Genomic DNA, 14,040 nt, shown 5'->3' on the forward strand with positions numbered 1-14,040 from the left:
ACATCAGCTGGGCAGCAGACTGCTCCACGGCTCGGACAAGCTGCTCTGCCATGTTTCAGTCCTCTGTGCCTCAGTTTCCCTTTCTTTACAAAGCCCGGGCACTGCTGACCACTCGACTCTGTGCCTGTTGCGAAAGGTGCTCGGGGGAAGACGCCAGGCGATGCCCGGTGCCCGCAGCGAGCTCTCCCAGCCTGATGGGCTGCGAGGGCTGTGATGGACGGAGCCTTTGTGGAAGGATTGGAGGGAACTCGCATTGGGTTTTTCTCAGGAAAACATGGTGGGGAAGCAGCCGGCTGGCACGGCTTCCCCTCGGCTGACGGCAGCCAGCTCCGCTCGCCCTCCCGCACCCCATCCCCTCCGGCACCGCTGCAGCGGGGTCAGCCACCACCTCCCCGCAGACGCCCCGGGATGGCCGTGGTGAAGGCGCTCTAATCCGGGGGTGGTGCTGAGCCCTGCCTGCACCACGGCTTGTGCTGCGTGCGGCACGCTGGCCCCGGGCACCGGCCTCGCAGATTTTGAGCTGTGCCATTCATGCAGGGGGCCTGTGGGGACGCGAGAAACCCCCCTCCGCACCGCAGCCTGTTGCATCCAGGAGCTTTTCCGAGCCACGTCCGGACGTGATGCTCTGCCTTCCCAGGGCCTGAGCGTGTGATCTCAGCCAATATCTGGATTTTATAGTGATGAATCAGAGGGCAATGCTGAAAAATGCATCTCCTGGGGGTCTGTGCTGCATCCCCCTATGCTGAAGAGCATCACGACCTCGTCCACACCACCTTCGAGAAAATGCCTTTACATCCCCGTGGGCAGCTCCGGGCACCCACACCCGGGGTCCAGAGCCCCACGGCAGCCCCCAGCCCCAGCCCGGGGCACAGCCGGGGAGCCAGGGGGCCGTGCACCCCACCGCTGCGCCAGAGCAGCCCAGGCGTTGGGCAGATTCTCAGAGGAGCTGTGTTTTAATGTAGCAATTTGATTCAATTTTCCACTCTATAAAATTACCCATCACTGCTCGTTGCTTCCTAACAGACACCTTCACTCTTAATTTAACAATCCTATCGAATTCTGCCAGGGAAATTGGAAAAATTTATCACCTGTGAAATTTTATTTTTCCTTGGTTGTATCTGTTTTTGTAAAACTTCATTAACGACGATGACTTGCTGAGGAAATTATCTCTTCATCTCCCCCCCTTTCTTTTTTTCCCTCTCCTCCTTTCTCTCTCTATTTTCACATGGGACACGAGGGAGGCAGCCGGGCCCAGAGGAGACTCCAGCTTGGACGGGGACTTTCCCTGTGCTTACTGGGGGGTCCCAGGGGTGCAAAGGGGTTGGGGGGAGGGACGACAAGCTCAGGGCAGAGCAAACCTCTCCTACCTGCCCCTGCGCCCTGCTCCTGGCTCCTCGCCGCTCGCACACCGGGCATCTGCCTCTACAGCAACGTGCCACCAAAACCCACCTTCAACCTGGCAGGGAATTGGGGTCGGCGGGGGGTGAGGCACTTGCTCAGATGGGAGAGGTGGTGGCTTTGCCCCCCGCTGGCAGCGCCCCGCACGGTGTCCAAGCCATGTGCCGGTGCGATTCTAGCCGTGGGCAGGATGGTGGATGGCCGGAGAGCTTAGGCGACGCGGGCAGAGGCAGCAGGTCCTGCCCACGCCTGGGCTCAGCGTAGCCGTGATGCGATGGTGGGTGTAGGAGGTTTGGCCGAACCCCGGGGACAGCAGCCCCCTGCACGGCAGCAAAGCCCCTGGGACACACACACAGCAGGACCAAAGGATGCTGTGAAAGCCCTGCTAAAGCAAAGGGCTTCAACCCTGCATCTTGCAGGGTTTGGGCTGGCGAGCAGCCAGAGACACAACCCTTCGGGCTGCCTTAGGCACCTCTCAGCAAGCTTTTAAGAAGCTGAAACGAGCAGGACAGAGAGCCCCATAAAAGCCCATAATTAAAGAAAAGGTTTGGCTGGGGATGATCCCTCCTCCACCACCATGCTCCGCAAGCTCCAGCAGCGAGGCACCGATCCGTGCGTGGGAGCAGGAGAGCAACATCCATGAGAACCAAGGGTGAACCTGGCTGGTAGGGTCAGCTCTAGCTCTTTTGAGATGCACTGCATCCCCGAGGGGGGGGAATGAAGGGGTCTGTCCTTAAATCAACACTGGCCAAGCTCCCGGCAGGATCACCATTAGCCACGTGTGGAACAAACCTCACATTTAATATCTGCTCTGCAGTTGGCCTTGGCAGCCTCGAGGCAGCGAGGAGCTGGACGCAGCTGCCAAAGCAGCCGGGGATGCTGAAAGCCCTCGGCCTGACAGACCATCAGCGCTTCACACGCACCCGCCCGGGGACCGCGGGGCGGAGGCTGCTGCTGAGCTCCGAGATTGCTGTAGGTACACCCAGAGGGAGAGGAAGCTGCTGCCCAAAGAGCTGAGGATGTAAACAGAGGAAGGGGAGACGAGAGATGGAGAGGGGCGGAGGGTTTGCTCGGGCAGCCCCGGAGCCCCAGCTCCGCTCCCAGCTGCTGTCTGGATGCCACTTGCAAACCGCTGAGCTGAGATTTCCTCTGGCAGCAATAACAAGACAAAGATCTCGGGCATCATAAAACTTTCTGGCGCATTTCATATATATATATATATATATATATATATTTAATCACTACAAATATAAAGTTCTGAAATAAATAAGAAGAAACAAGGACCTATTTTGCATCTCCGAGCACTCACACCCAAGGGACCCCGCGCTCGGGGATGAGGAGCAGAGCCGGGCGATGCCAAGCTCAGCGCAGAGGCAGAAGAGCACGTGGGTTTGAATAAGGCTCGGGTGACCTGTTGACCAAGCCCTGGGGCATGTCACATCACGATTTCTGCTGTAAGGGTAAGAAACGGTGCAGACCGTGTCACCCTCGCGGGCTGTTTGGTTCCGAGCCAGGAAGATCGCTTCTGGCTCCTTTAACCGGCAGCCGCTGCCCTGCTACCTCCAGACCTCGCGCACTGTGAGTGAACAAGCGCTGGTCTTTAATGCAGTTATTTTATCATCTCTTGGAAGGCCAGTAATTGTGTTACAGCCGTGACTGCATGCCCAGAAGGGAGCATTTTCATCGTCTGAAGTCTGATTTTCCAGGTAACACAGCCCAGAGATTCCACTCTCACCAAACTTAATATTACCTGAGCTGAACGGGGCACAACCTCTAAAAGCTGCCTCACCTGAACTTACAGACCCTCTGCCTCACCCGAACAGAAAGGGTTTGCTTTTGAGGTTCATCAACCAGTCTGAACAAAGAAACGGGGTCAAACCTTTGAGTTATGGGTCCATTAAACTCAGCAGAGTTCTAGATGTTCATTCCTATCACCACGTTGGGTGGCCAAGGTCTCCTGCCATGTTTGCAGGGCTACAGCCAGGGAATGGCTCGGGTTTTGGTTGCTTACCTGGCAAAACCTCATAGATGTCATCATCCTCTTCCATCTCAACGTTTGACTCATCTTGATTCAGGGTAGTATTGTGGGATGTTGTGTTCACAGAGTCAGAACTGTCCACATCATTGTAGAGGTCTTCTTCGTCCTCTTCATCACATGGGATAGTGAGGGAGCTCAGGTCTAGCAGAAGAGACCGAAAGCATGGTGAGAAAGAGCCAACCAGGGTACCAGCTGGATGCTGGTACTTTCAGCGAGTTGAAATCAAGTAACCGAGCCTGTGCTGCAGTACTTTGTGCGCACTATGGATATTACAGGGAGTGAACTGTCCCCTTGCTTGGCCCATGAGCACCTGGTGTAAAAAAAAAAATTGGGATGGAAGCTAAGAATAGGTTAAAACAAAGGAAAAGTCCAAGAAAGGATGGCAAATGCCAGCGAATAAAGCCAAATTCAACAAGTGCCTCGAGGAACAGAGCCTGACCCCATTCCTGGGCAGCTGCCCGTGGTTCCCAGAGGGTTTCCCCACACCAGGCTGGAGTCTTGTCTCAGTATTGCTGATCGCAAACTGGATCAACTCCAGCGGAGCCAAACCCCATCCTTCATCAGCCAAAGACAGATCTTTCAGCAGATCTGGAACTCCAGCAGTGAGGAGCGATTCCCACCCTTTTCTTGTCCCACCTGGTGACACTTGCAGCCTTTGAGAGATCAACACAACTCCATCCTCTAAAAGCAGCCAAAAGAGCTGGAGTTGAAACCAAATGTCTGTCGGCTCCAAACAACCACTTCTTTTTAACCACCTGCTCAAAAGAGCAAAGCCCCAGAACCTCTCTTTTTGCTAAGAGAGGATTCAGGGACCCCAGGGAGGTCCTGGCAATGAGCAGGAGCCCACGCGTTGCTGGAGCACACGTGAGCAGCCCGAGTCGGGCGGGAAGATGCTGCCAGGATCTGGCCAAACACACAGGGCACGCTGGTTTGGGCCAAGCCACCAAACTCACCTTTCAGGAGAAACTGGATCTGATCCACCCAGTCTTCGGCCTCTGCTGGGCTCGGGGCTGTGAACTGGAGAGAGGTTCACCTGTTATTGGGCTGGTTCTTGTACGTAGGAAGAGGAAAAAGATTTGCAGCTAGAATAGGGGATGGAGATCCCGGATCTGCCATTCTCTGCCCTGTGACTTTGGGAAAGCCATTTCACTTCTTCATCTCCCTATTCCAAACAGGGAAACAGAAGCGGAACTAAGCTAGACTATCCCAGAGGAAGGCTGTCAAGCCTAATTCATTAAAATAATTCAGATGAAAACCACAGTCCCCACTGAATACACTATACCGACTCTGAACCAAGACTCCACATCCAAAATCTCCCCAAAGCTCGGGAAGGCTCTGCTCTCACGCACACTTTGTGGATTGGGCCCGGTTTTTCATAACACCGTATTTTCAGCTTCCCCCGCATGCTCAACAAACAGAAGGTTTAAATTTAACCTGGCTCTGAATTGCTCATTTAAAAAATGGGCTTTCCAAACCCAATCCTCTACTGCTTCTACTCCATGTTCCCACTTGACCCTTGAGTCCCACAAGTGCAAAGAGAGCCCGGGAACACCCTTGTGCCCCAGGAAGGTCCGTGTTGAGGTGACCTGCCTAGAAGGAGAAGCATCGACACTTTCTGCAGCGCCGCTTGGTTTGTTTTACCAGAGGGGTTGGAGATTCACAGCCCCCCTGACCCCGCAGGTCCTGCCTGCACCCCAGAAAAAAGTGTGTGTGCTTTTGTGCCTAGTGCTCAAACCAGCACAGAAGGTCCGTTTCTTCCCCCAGTTCCTACCTCATAGGTGCGTTTGCCAGGGCAGGTTAACTCGAAACAGCATCTTTTTCGCGAGTCTTTACGCAGATGGGAAGCCAGCCGGGCACTATAGTGCTCAATGGAGAAGTTGCCTTTAGGTTGCTTGCCTGGAAGAAGAGAAACACGCTAAATCTGGAGTTTGCATCTTTTTTATCAAGCTCGCGGTACTGCTGGGTGGTGCAGATGTCTGCTGCCCACATAGGGAAACCGGGGTAACACCACGCGTCGATGGGAAATGGCCAGAAAAACCCCTTCAGTCTAAGCACGTCCACCCCCAGGAAAGCCAAAGGGAATATTATAAAGTCTTCATAAAGACACAGTAAAGAGGATGCCCTTTTAAACCTCAAGAGATTGCGAGCAGCCAGTGATAGGTTGCCAGGGTCAGAAGGCTGCATGAGATGAGCTGGTTGTAATGAAGCAGAGACCACTGCGTACTTGGGGAAATATGATACCAATGATTATTCTGCTGGTAAGGCACTAACGGGCTGGCGTGCAGGAAGAAATACTTAGTGGGGCCTTTGAGAATTGGCCTACGGATCCGGCCGATGCACAACCGCAGTCGGTGTCAGCCGGGGTGGAGAGAGGGAACTTCACTGCAGCCATCTGAGGCGTCCTTATTTACCCCAGCTCATCATTTCCTAATGAATCTTCTTGAGGAAGTGTGGGAGTACGATTCAGGCAGTTGCTCTGAACCTTTTTTGGATTTGCAAATCCTTCAGAAACTTCCAGGGGTGAGGTCAAGCCCTATATAAGGATTTCAGCCCATCGAGAAGAGGTTTGCTTTACTCTGTTGTCTTCTGAAGACCGCGTGGAAGATGAGAACTGCTCGACCCTCACAAAACCAACCAAATATCAACCCTTGGCTTCCACATGTCCCTCTGCCAGCAGCTCCCACCCCTGCAGAGATCCTCAGACAAAGGATGTGGAAGAAGGACGAAGACCCAGCTTCATCCCCACGACCCACTGGGGTTTAACCCTGTCCTAGCTGCAGCCCGGTCACCGTACACCAAGGGTGTACGTGTGTATTTTATAAGCTGTTTTCATGCTGTGTTTCTGGATGGGTGGAAGAGGGTAAGGCCATATATCTAATCACGCCAAACTCTGTTGGAGATATTAGCTGTCTGTTTATATGTACCTGATGGAGCATGACTGCAAAATATTTATATATACTGACACATGGCTTATATACAGTCACTGAGGGGGTTGAAGCCCAGCTGACGGCTAATGGAAAGCTTGGTACATCATTTTATTTACACACAGCTCTGTTCCTGCGTCTCTCTTCTCTTGTTCCATACCTATAAAGGCTATAAAGAGGGGGGGGAGGGGGGAAGATAAGCAAGCTGAGATCTACCTTTCCAGATCCTGTATGTTACGCTTTGATAGGGAATTACAGTCTTCCCACGGTAAACGGTTTTCTCTTGTCGGCTCTTAGCCTGTCCTTCAGCAAGGGCTCTCCCCTTCCCTTTTCCAGCCCCATCCATGCCCTCAGCCACCACCCACGGTTTGGTGACCGGAGGTGGATATCTCACCACTTACTTTTCTCATTGGCATAGTAGTAAAAGGTCCTTCTGTTAAGGACGCACCACCGCTTCTGCCACTCTGACCCAAAAAAGCTGTGCTCTAGAAAGAAAAGGACAGCAAAAGAGTAAAAAATATTCATTTCTGTTCTTTCGCCGTGTGCTTCAGGTGAGTATTTAGGGGAAAGAAGATTTTTTTTCCCCAAAAAAAAAAACCCTGCGGGTTTCTGGCACAAAATTCAGGCAAGCAAATTTAGACACAAAACCTCAACCAAGTGAGGGAGAACCAGGCTGTTCTGCCAGGCTGGAGCCCCTGCGAGCCTTCCCCAGCTCTCCAGGCTGGGCTGGGCTGGGCTGGGCTGCTCTGACCCTTAATCCTGCTAACTGGGAGGAAACACAGCGTTGGGTTAAACCTCCCCAGTTGAGGTTTAAGCAAATGTCTTTTTCTCTGTAATTGGAGCGAGCTAAAACATGCACGGGGCCAGTTGTACAGCTCAGCTGATGGCCGTGAGGAAGAAAGGGCTGTTCTTGCCTCACACCACCTGTCATACAGTAAATAAATCAAGATAAAATCTGAGCGATGAGGAAATAATTTGTAGCTTTCACAAGAGTCAGTAAAATCAAGATAAACCTGAGGCTGACTCACAGTCCTTATCTCAACTTGCTAATGTGTGTGATGCTACGAACTACCTTGTCTTCACTGGGATTTTATCCTCATTAGGTATTGCTCGTTAGAAGGGCACATCTTGCCTAAGAGGACTGGGCTGCTGCTTAATTCGATTTCTGGGGTTTAATCTTTGTGCAGTTTGATGATCTGCAAAAGCGAATAAATAAAGGCTGTGTCCTCCCTGTGTGTATGATGCTTAAGAAAAGCCTGAAAGGTTCTGCGTGAGCCTACGCACAAATCTACAGAAAATATGTATTTTCCTGTTTGTTCTTCATCTGAAAACTTGCCTTCTCGGTAATTCTGAGGTGACATCCCCAAACCTTATCTTATGACGTACTTGTCAGGCCTTACCTCGGGACCTCTTCTCCAGATATCCTTGCTTCAAAATGTTCCCTGTGTCTTGAACAGGCTTCGGTGTCATTTCTTCCAATCCTACAGAGAGCAAAGCAGAGCAAAGCCTTGGGATTTCCCATTCACACAACCCCTCAGCACAACATTTTTGGCCTCTTTCTCTGCACCAAGAGGCTTGGGAAGGCAAAGCAGCGGCTGGAGGTGAAAATCATGGTCCATCACCATCTCATCAGCTATTCCTTATCCTGGTTGCAGCCACCCAGAAGTCCTCAAGGAAACCAGGACCATGGTTCAGAGGGCTGCAGAGACCCGTCCTCAGCGGGGTGAGGCTGGTGCTGCGCCGGGGGCTGATGCTCAGCCCTCTCCGCCCCAGCCAAGGTTCTCTGGGTCTTGGTCAGGTTTACAGACCTGGAAACCACGATCCCTTTGTCCGACGTCTGGTCTAACTCAGACCACCACACCTCGCCTGGTGGCCGGCCCCTGCGGCTATGGAGGGGCTGTGGCACATACTGCATGAGGTGACGGCCACATCTCATCCCCAAAACCAGCGGGGCCAGGACGTCCCCAAGCCATGGCTTGTTGCTGAGAAGGTCTCCCCCTCCTCTCCTGCTCATCTCCTGCCATCGTAACTTGTGCTAAGCACAATAAAAAATGACTAACTAAATGCCACTAATCACCTCCCCAGTGCCCAGCCTTGGCAGCCTTTCCAGTATGAATAACTTCGCAGAATCCCAGGTCACAAGAGCTTCTCTTGTTTTCGTAGCGTGTCTCGCTAACACCCAGCTCTCGGCCCAATCCATTCCCCCCGTCACCCCCCTCGTTCACGGGCTATTTTTAATGTTTGTATTTTATAGTTTGCGAACTCTGGGATCACTATAAATCCTCCTCAAAATGGGTCTCGGGGTGAACGGCAGATGCAAAGACACGCAAAGTTTGGGTTGGTGGAAAGGCTCCCCTACGTCTGTCTCCTCTGCCAGCTGGAAACCAGATCCTTCAAAGACCAACCCCTTGGCTTGTGCAAAGCTGTCCGAGAGGATTCAGATTAGGGGAAGCCCGGGATGCTGTGGGGTAGCCCCTCTGCAATGCCCGGAGGACATGGACAGCCCCTTCCCACACAGAGAAATCTCATTTCTCTCCAGCACCTGCCTGGCACAAACGTGCTCAGGCTTTTCTCCAGCAACGCCGAGCATCTCACTTATAAATAGGCACATTGTCTTCTCAAATCCAAGCCCCGACCCCTTTTGCGAATGCAAATCTAAATGTCATTTTATGGGACATTTATAATTATGAAAATGGGACGGTGGTGCCGAATGCACAGGGAGACCCTGCGAGTATGAATATTACATTAATGTGCCCAACGCCAGCTCGCTGATCCCGCTGGCAGGGACATAAAAAATGCTTGAGTGAAACTTTTATTTAGACGTTAAGAATCCAGGCCCCAGCGGGGTGACGGAGGCAGCCCCGGCGAGATCCCATCAGCGCGAGCGCTCGAATTGAATTACCCAGGGGGGAAGGCAGGAGCTGCGAGTGCTGCTTCGCTTATTTAATTTCATTTACTTTCAGTACATTATCAGCATGGGGCTTCCCTCTGCCCCCGCTCCCCCAAGAAAACCGGCTCTGGAAATCGCCGCCGGGCCCGATTCTGCTGTCGCTTGAGCCAAGGCGGGGACGTGTCCAGCCATCCTGGTCCTCCTCCGGATGCGCTTTCTGCTCTTTCCTCACTTGCCAAGAGAGATTTGGGGGAGTACGAGGACCTTTGAGACTCCACAAAGAGCAACCGAAGCAGGGAAGCAGCACAGACGTGATGGGAACCATCAACAGCCTCTTCCATCCCCTCATCTTCTCTCTTTGCCCACCATTTCTCAGCGCTTGCCTGTAAGCGGGCAGGACCCCTGGGAGAGCTGCGGCCTTCTCAGTTGTGCTTTGCCCTATTTGAGATCAATTTTCCACGTAAGCAGATCCCATCTTTCAGGTTATTTGTGGCCCCAGATCCCAGGATCTGACGGGTTGGCGGCTCCCCGGGGCACCTCTGCGGCATCGCCTCCAAAACACCGTCAGGAGCCCAAATCTCTCCCGCTCTGCAAATAGAGTCCGTGCCTCAGTTTCCCAGCAGGAAAATCAGAAGGAAAGGAGAGTCCCTTCTTCTTAAATACTTGGTTGTTGCTCAGACAAACTAATGCAATTAAGGAGGGGTTGCGAGGGCTGATTCGATTGCACGGGGCTCTGGAAATTCTAAGTTTTACAGAATATGACATGAAGATGGCAGCTGTAACCCGTGTGTTGCACACAGCCTCTCTAATGCAGCCCTGCTAATGCAGAGCCGGGAAGATTAAATCTGTGCAAGGTGGGTGAGCGCGGGGGGGACGCGGCGCTCGGGGCTCTGCCTGGCTGCAGACGGGGCTGGGGCTACGTGGGGTGTCCCCGTCCCTCCCCATGTCCCCAGCCTGCCCCTACCAACAATCCAGATGGCTTTTGCTAGCAGCAAATAGCTAAATTAACCTGCAAAGACAGTCCCGGGCAGGTTTTTTTTTTTTTATTTCTTTAAACCATCTTAATGGACACCCAGAAGATCCAGAGAGGCTCGAAGGGAGCCCAGCCCCGGAAAGTTCTCCGGTCTCTAAGGGCAGAGGGTTTGTTTGCTTGGATGGTCCCGTCAGAGCCCAGATGCTTCTGCCTCAGGACCACACAGCTGGCAGGTAAACCACAGCTCACCACATCTTCTAGGACTCCAAGGGATGGAAAAGCCAACCTCATCTCGTCATCTGTTCCAACCACTAATGGCCATTCACCATTTATAAAAACAGAGAAAGAAAAGGCCTTAAATTCATCTGAGAAGAGACACATCTGGGCTCTCCCAGACACACGCCCCCCCTCCGGTCGCTCCCAGCACAGCGTGGCAGGGCTGTGGCTGTGTTTGGATGGTCTCAGTGGTCCTTTCCATCCTGGCATCTCCCCCAGCCCACCCTTTGCCCAGCAGATGGCTGGTACCGGCAGCACTGCCCAGTGCCACCAGCACCTCAAACCCCTGCTGTCCTCTCCTCCACGCTCTGCAGCCTCTCAAGCCCGGGTCCTGAGGGAGATGCTCATCCCCAGGGATTTTCCTGCAGATGAATTTCCCCATCCATGGGACACATTGCTCCATTTGGAGCCTCCCGCAGAAGCTCTGTGCCGTAATCCTGGAGACCACTTTTCTGCAGAGGACACAAAGCTGTAGTGTTTCAGCAGTGGGAGAAATGTGGGGCCAGAGACCCACACCCACGGGTGCAGGAGCAGACAGCAGCTAGTTCCCTTCCCCTCCTTATCGCACCTCAACCTTTACTGTGATTTACATCCCTCAGGTGCAGCCGAAGGATGCTCTCAGCCTCAAAGGCTTCACCCCTACACCAGGCTGGCACAGGGGTGGACCCAGGTCACCCATCACTCTGGCTTTGCTGACCAAATGGCGTATTTTAGGCAAAATTTCTAGGAGTTTGGCTGCCGAGCGCCACGACAGTTCCAACCCTGTCCTCGCCATGTCCTCAAGGACCTCTGGATTTCAGCTCTCGCCCCTTTGGTCTCTGAGTCATGCACACCAGCTGCACAAAATGTCACAGTAGCTGCAGCCAAACATGCCCGGGGGCCACGTCGGTGCCCACGCTGTCACATCAACCGACTGTTCAAAGGGATGGAGCACGGAGGCACGACGGTTACAGCTAATTCCCCATCCTCCAGCTTATTCACCAGGCTCAAATGTGCCAAGAGCAGATTCTGCTCCCGGGGACATCGCAGGGAACACCCAAGTACATTTCAAACCAGAGCACAATTGGCTGTGATTTCCCAAAGCCCTCCGTGGTGGCTGCGCTCTTTTTCCATTGAAGCTAATGAGAAAAAAAACAATCAGAAAGAGACAAACAACCCCTCCCGCCGCCTTCAAAGTGAGACGGACTCGGGAAATGCTGAAAGCTTTTGGAAATCTCACCCGCCACCAAGGTCTGCCATGGCAAAGGGGCCCGAGACGCGGCTGCTGGGGCTGATGGCACTGATGGCCACCGCTGAGCAGCATTTGCAGGTCTGTTCAAACCCAAGTGTCGTACACGCAAAAACGAGGAGCAGTTCGTAAGCCACGCTCCTTTAGGTCTCTGACGGGAGAATAATGTTTCCCATATTTAAACCGTTACCTTTTTCCAAGATCAAGAGGATCTTGAAAGCATCTCCACTTTCTCACATCAGGATCCACGTGGGTACAGATCCCTCCCAAACCCTCTTCCCAGGTACCCATAATTGAAGTTACCAGCCGGATTTACCCCAAGGTCCAGTCCCCCATGGGAGGACGGGGGCGAGCTTGGCCCCTTGGCTCCAGGCTCCGGCTGCCAGAGGCACAGCTGGGCAGGACCAGTGCCATGCAGGTGCTTCAGCCTGGTGAAGCAACCGGCAACGGGCACGGAGTGATGTCCCGACCAAATGGAGCAGGAGGAGAAAGGCCATCGTGGGAAGCGAGCCACTCTCCATCAGCGTGGTCCCCCTGGTCTCTGCCTCCTCGTCCCCCAGCTCCAGGTCCCAACCCATCTCCTCGGTGGCTCCCAGCCCCTCGGTGCCCCTCGGACACACTTCTCTCCGTGCCTCGGGAATGTCGCCGAACCTTTCAGCACCTTGGAAACGGCTGGGGACCATTTATAATGACGGGAACGAAATGAGCAACTATTTCAAAGCAAATGGGGAACGAAACAATTGTCAACATGGATCACATGAAATAGATCTTGTGCCAGACTAATTTTATTGCATTTTTTTGAGCAGGAAAATAAGAAAGTAGATGAAGAAAAGGCAAGGCATGGCCGAGAAGATTTATTCGGGCTTCAGCTTGACTTTTCAGAAGAGGCTAGTAAGCAAAATTCAGGGTGTAGGCATCCACCCCAGGATAACCACCTAGATTGAAAGCTAGTCAGCAAACAGGAGGCAGTTAAAAATCAATGGCAACAAATCATCGAGAGGAAATTATCAACTGAAATATCCCTGTGTTCAGCTTTGGGATGCATTGTCCTCGGGCTCAGGAGCCCTCGGGTGCTCCAAGGCATCCAAAACCTGCAGCTAAACCCAGAGCTTCCTTCGGGACAGGCGGGGAATTGCTAAACGCTCTCTTGTAGCAGCCAGTACAGACCAGTATTGAAGGCAGGACCCAAGATTAACTGGTCCCAGGCAACGGCAGAGCCTTTTGACAAGTGCTGACAGTCAGGAGTGAACGCAAAATCCATGGAAGTCGCTCAAGAAAACCACAATTCTCACCTGGGGTTGAATGGTGCCTAATTAACTGTATTGGCCCTAATGTCCTCCTCGGACCGCAAATAATGACCGAACACAAACAAATAGGGGACATACAGATGGACCTTTGTTAGGTGCTAAGTTAGTGTTGGATTCATTGCTGTTTTTTTCAGAGGAGTCCATGACTGTGGTTTTTATGATTGATACGCAAACAAGAGAAGGGACAGTCAATGGGAAAGAGTTGACTTTCTCTTACACTGGGATTTAGCCCCAGAGGGTGGAAAAAAGTGTCCAACTTTTATTGTGGGGTTTTTTTTTCATTCTGTCTGGAAAAATTAACAGCAAGTTTGAAGTTAAACCAACTTTGCCAAGTGAAAAAAGAAAAAAAAAAAAAGAAAAGAAAATTCAAAGAGGAGGCAGAGCCTTTGGCCCAAAAGTTTCCTTCCAAATCACTAAGTCTATAATTGCAAAATAAAAAACGCTAAATCTCAATATCTATTTGCACAGCTCATTAGCCAAGGGCTCACACTCAGCAAAGAGGGAGGGAAAAAAAAACCCTTCAGCACCAAGTGGATTTGGGGAGTTGCTATGGAAACCGGCCCTTCGCAGCCGCATCTCGCAAATCCCTGCTCAGATGGGTCTGTCTGTCCACCCGTCCACCAGTTTCCCCAGGACGCAATTTTTTAAAGTCCTCTAAAAAAAAAGGGCGTAATGTATGAAATATATAAATATATAATCCGTGTAACTCATTCCCCTGTTATTTCTCTCCCCCAAACATAACATTATGTCAGACATTCGACCTGCTGTGCTACCGGGACAACATGATTTACAATGTGAAAAGGGAAAACCTAAATCATCACGTAACGAAAACATTAAAGTTAATGCATCACAAGTGAGGAATTTATTACCATTAACTCCAATAAACAGTTATAAACCACCCGTCCTTTCCTGTCCACGCGCAGGGACACAGGCGCGGGGACTTCATTAAGCTCAACTTTCTTTTCTTCTTCACTAGACCGCTCATGTGTGCTCCAACCGGCCACCA

General features: G+C 52.1%; 1 protein-coding gene across 1 annotated transcript in view; it reads right to left on the reverse strand.

Moving 5' to 3' along the window:
• Nucleotides 1–14,040, reverse strand: part of SKAP1 (src kinase associated phosphoprotein 1) — a gene marked incomplete at its 5' end in the record, with an annotated part of 160,242 nt that overhangs the window by 22,722 nt on the left and 123,480 nt on the right. The window contains 5 exons of the mRNA XM_082494817.1: nucleotides 3,410–3,577; nucleotides 4,390–4,453; nucleotides 5,208–5,332; nucleotides 6,762–6,845; nucleotides 7,761–7,841. Of these exons, the coding sequence (XP_082350943.1) occupies nucleotides 3,410–3,577; nucleotides 4,390–4,453; nucleotides 5,208–5,332; nucleotides 6,762–6,845; nucleotides 7,761–7,841 (522 nt within the window). The remainder of the gene's footprint in view (nucleotides 1–3,409; nucleotides 3,578–4,389; nucleotides 4,454–5,207; nucleotides 5,333–6,761; nucleotides 6,846–7,760; nucleotides 7,842–14,040) is intronic.

Source organism: Vanellus vanellus, assembly GCF_965231255.1.
Source record: "Vanellus vanellus genome assembly, chromosome: 24".
Classification (NCBI taxonomy): domain Eukaryota; kingdom Metazoa; phylum Chordata; class Aves; order Charadriiformes; family Charadriidae; genus Vanellus; species Vanellus vanellus.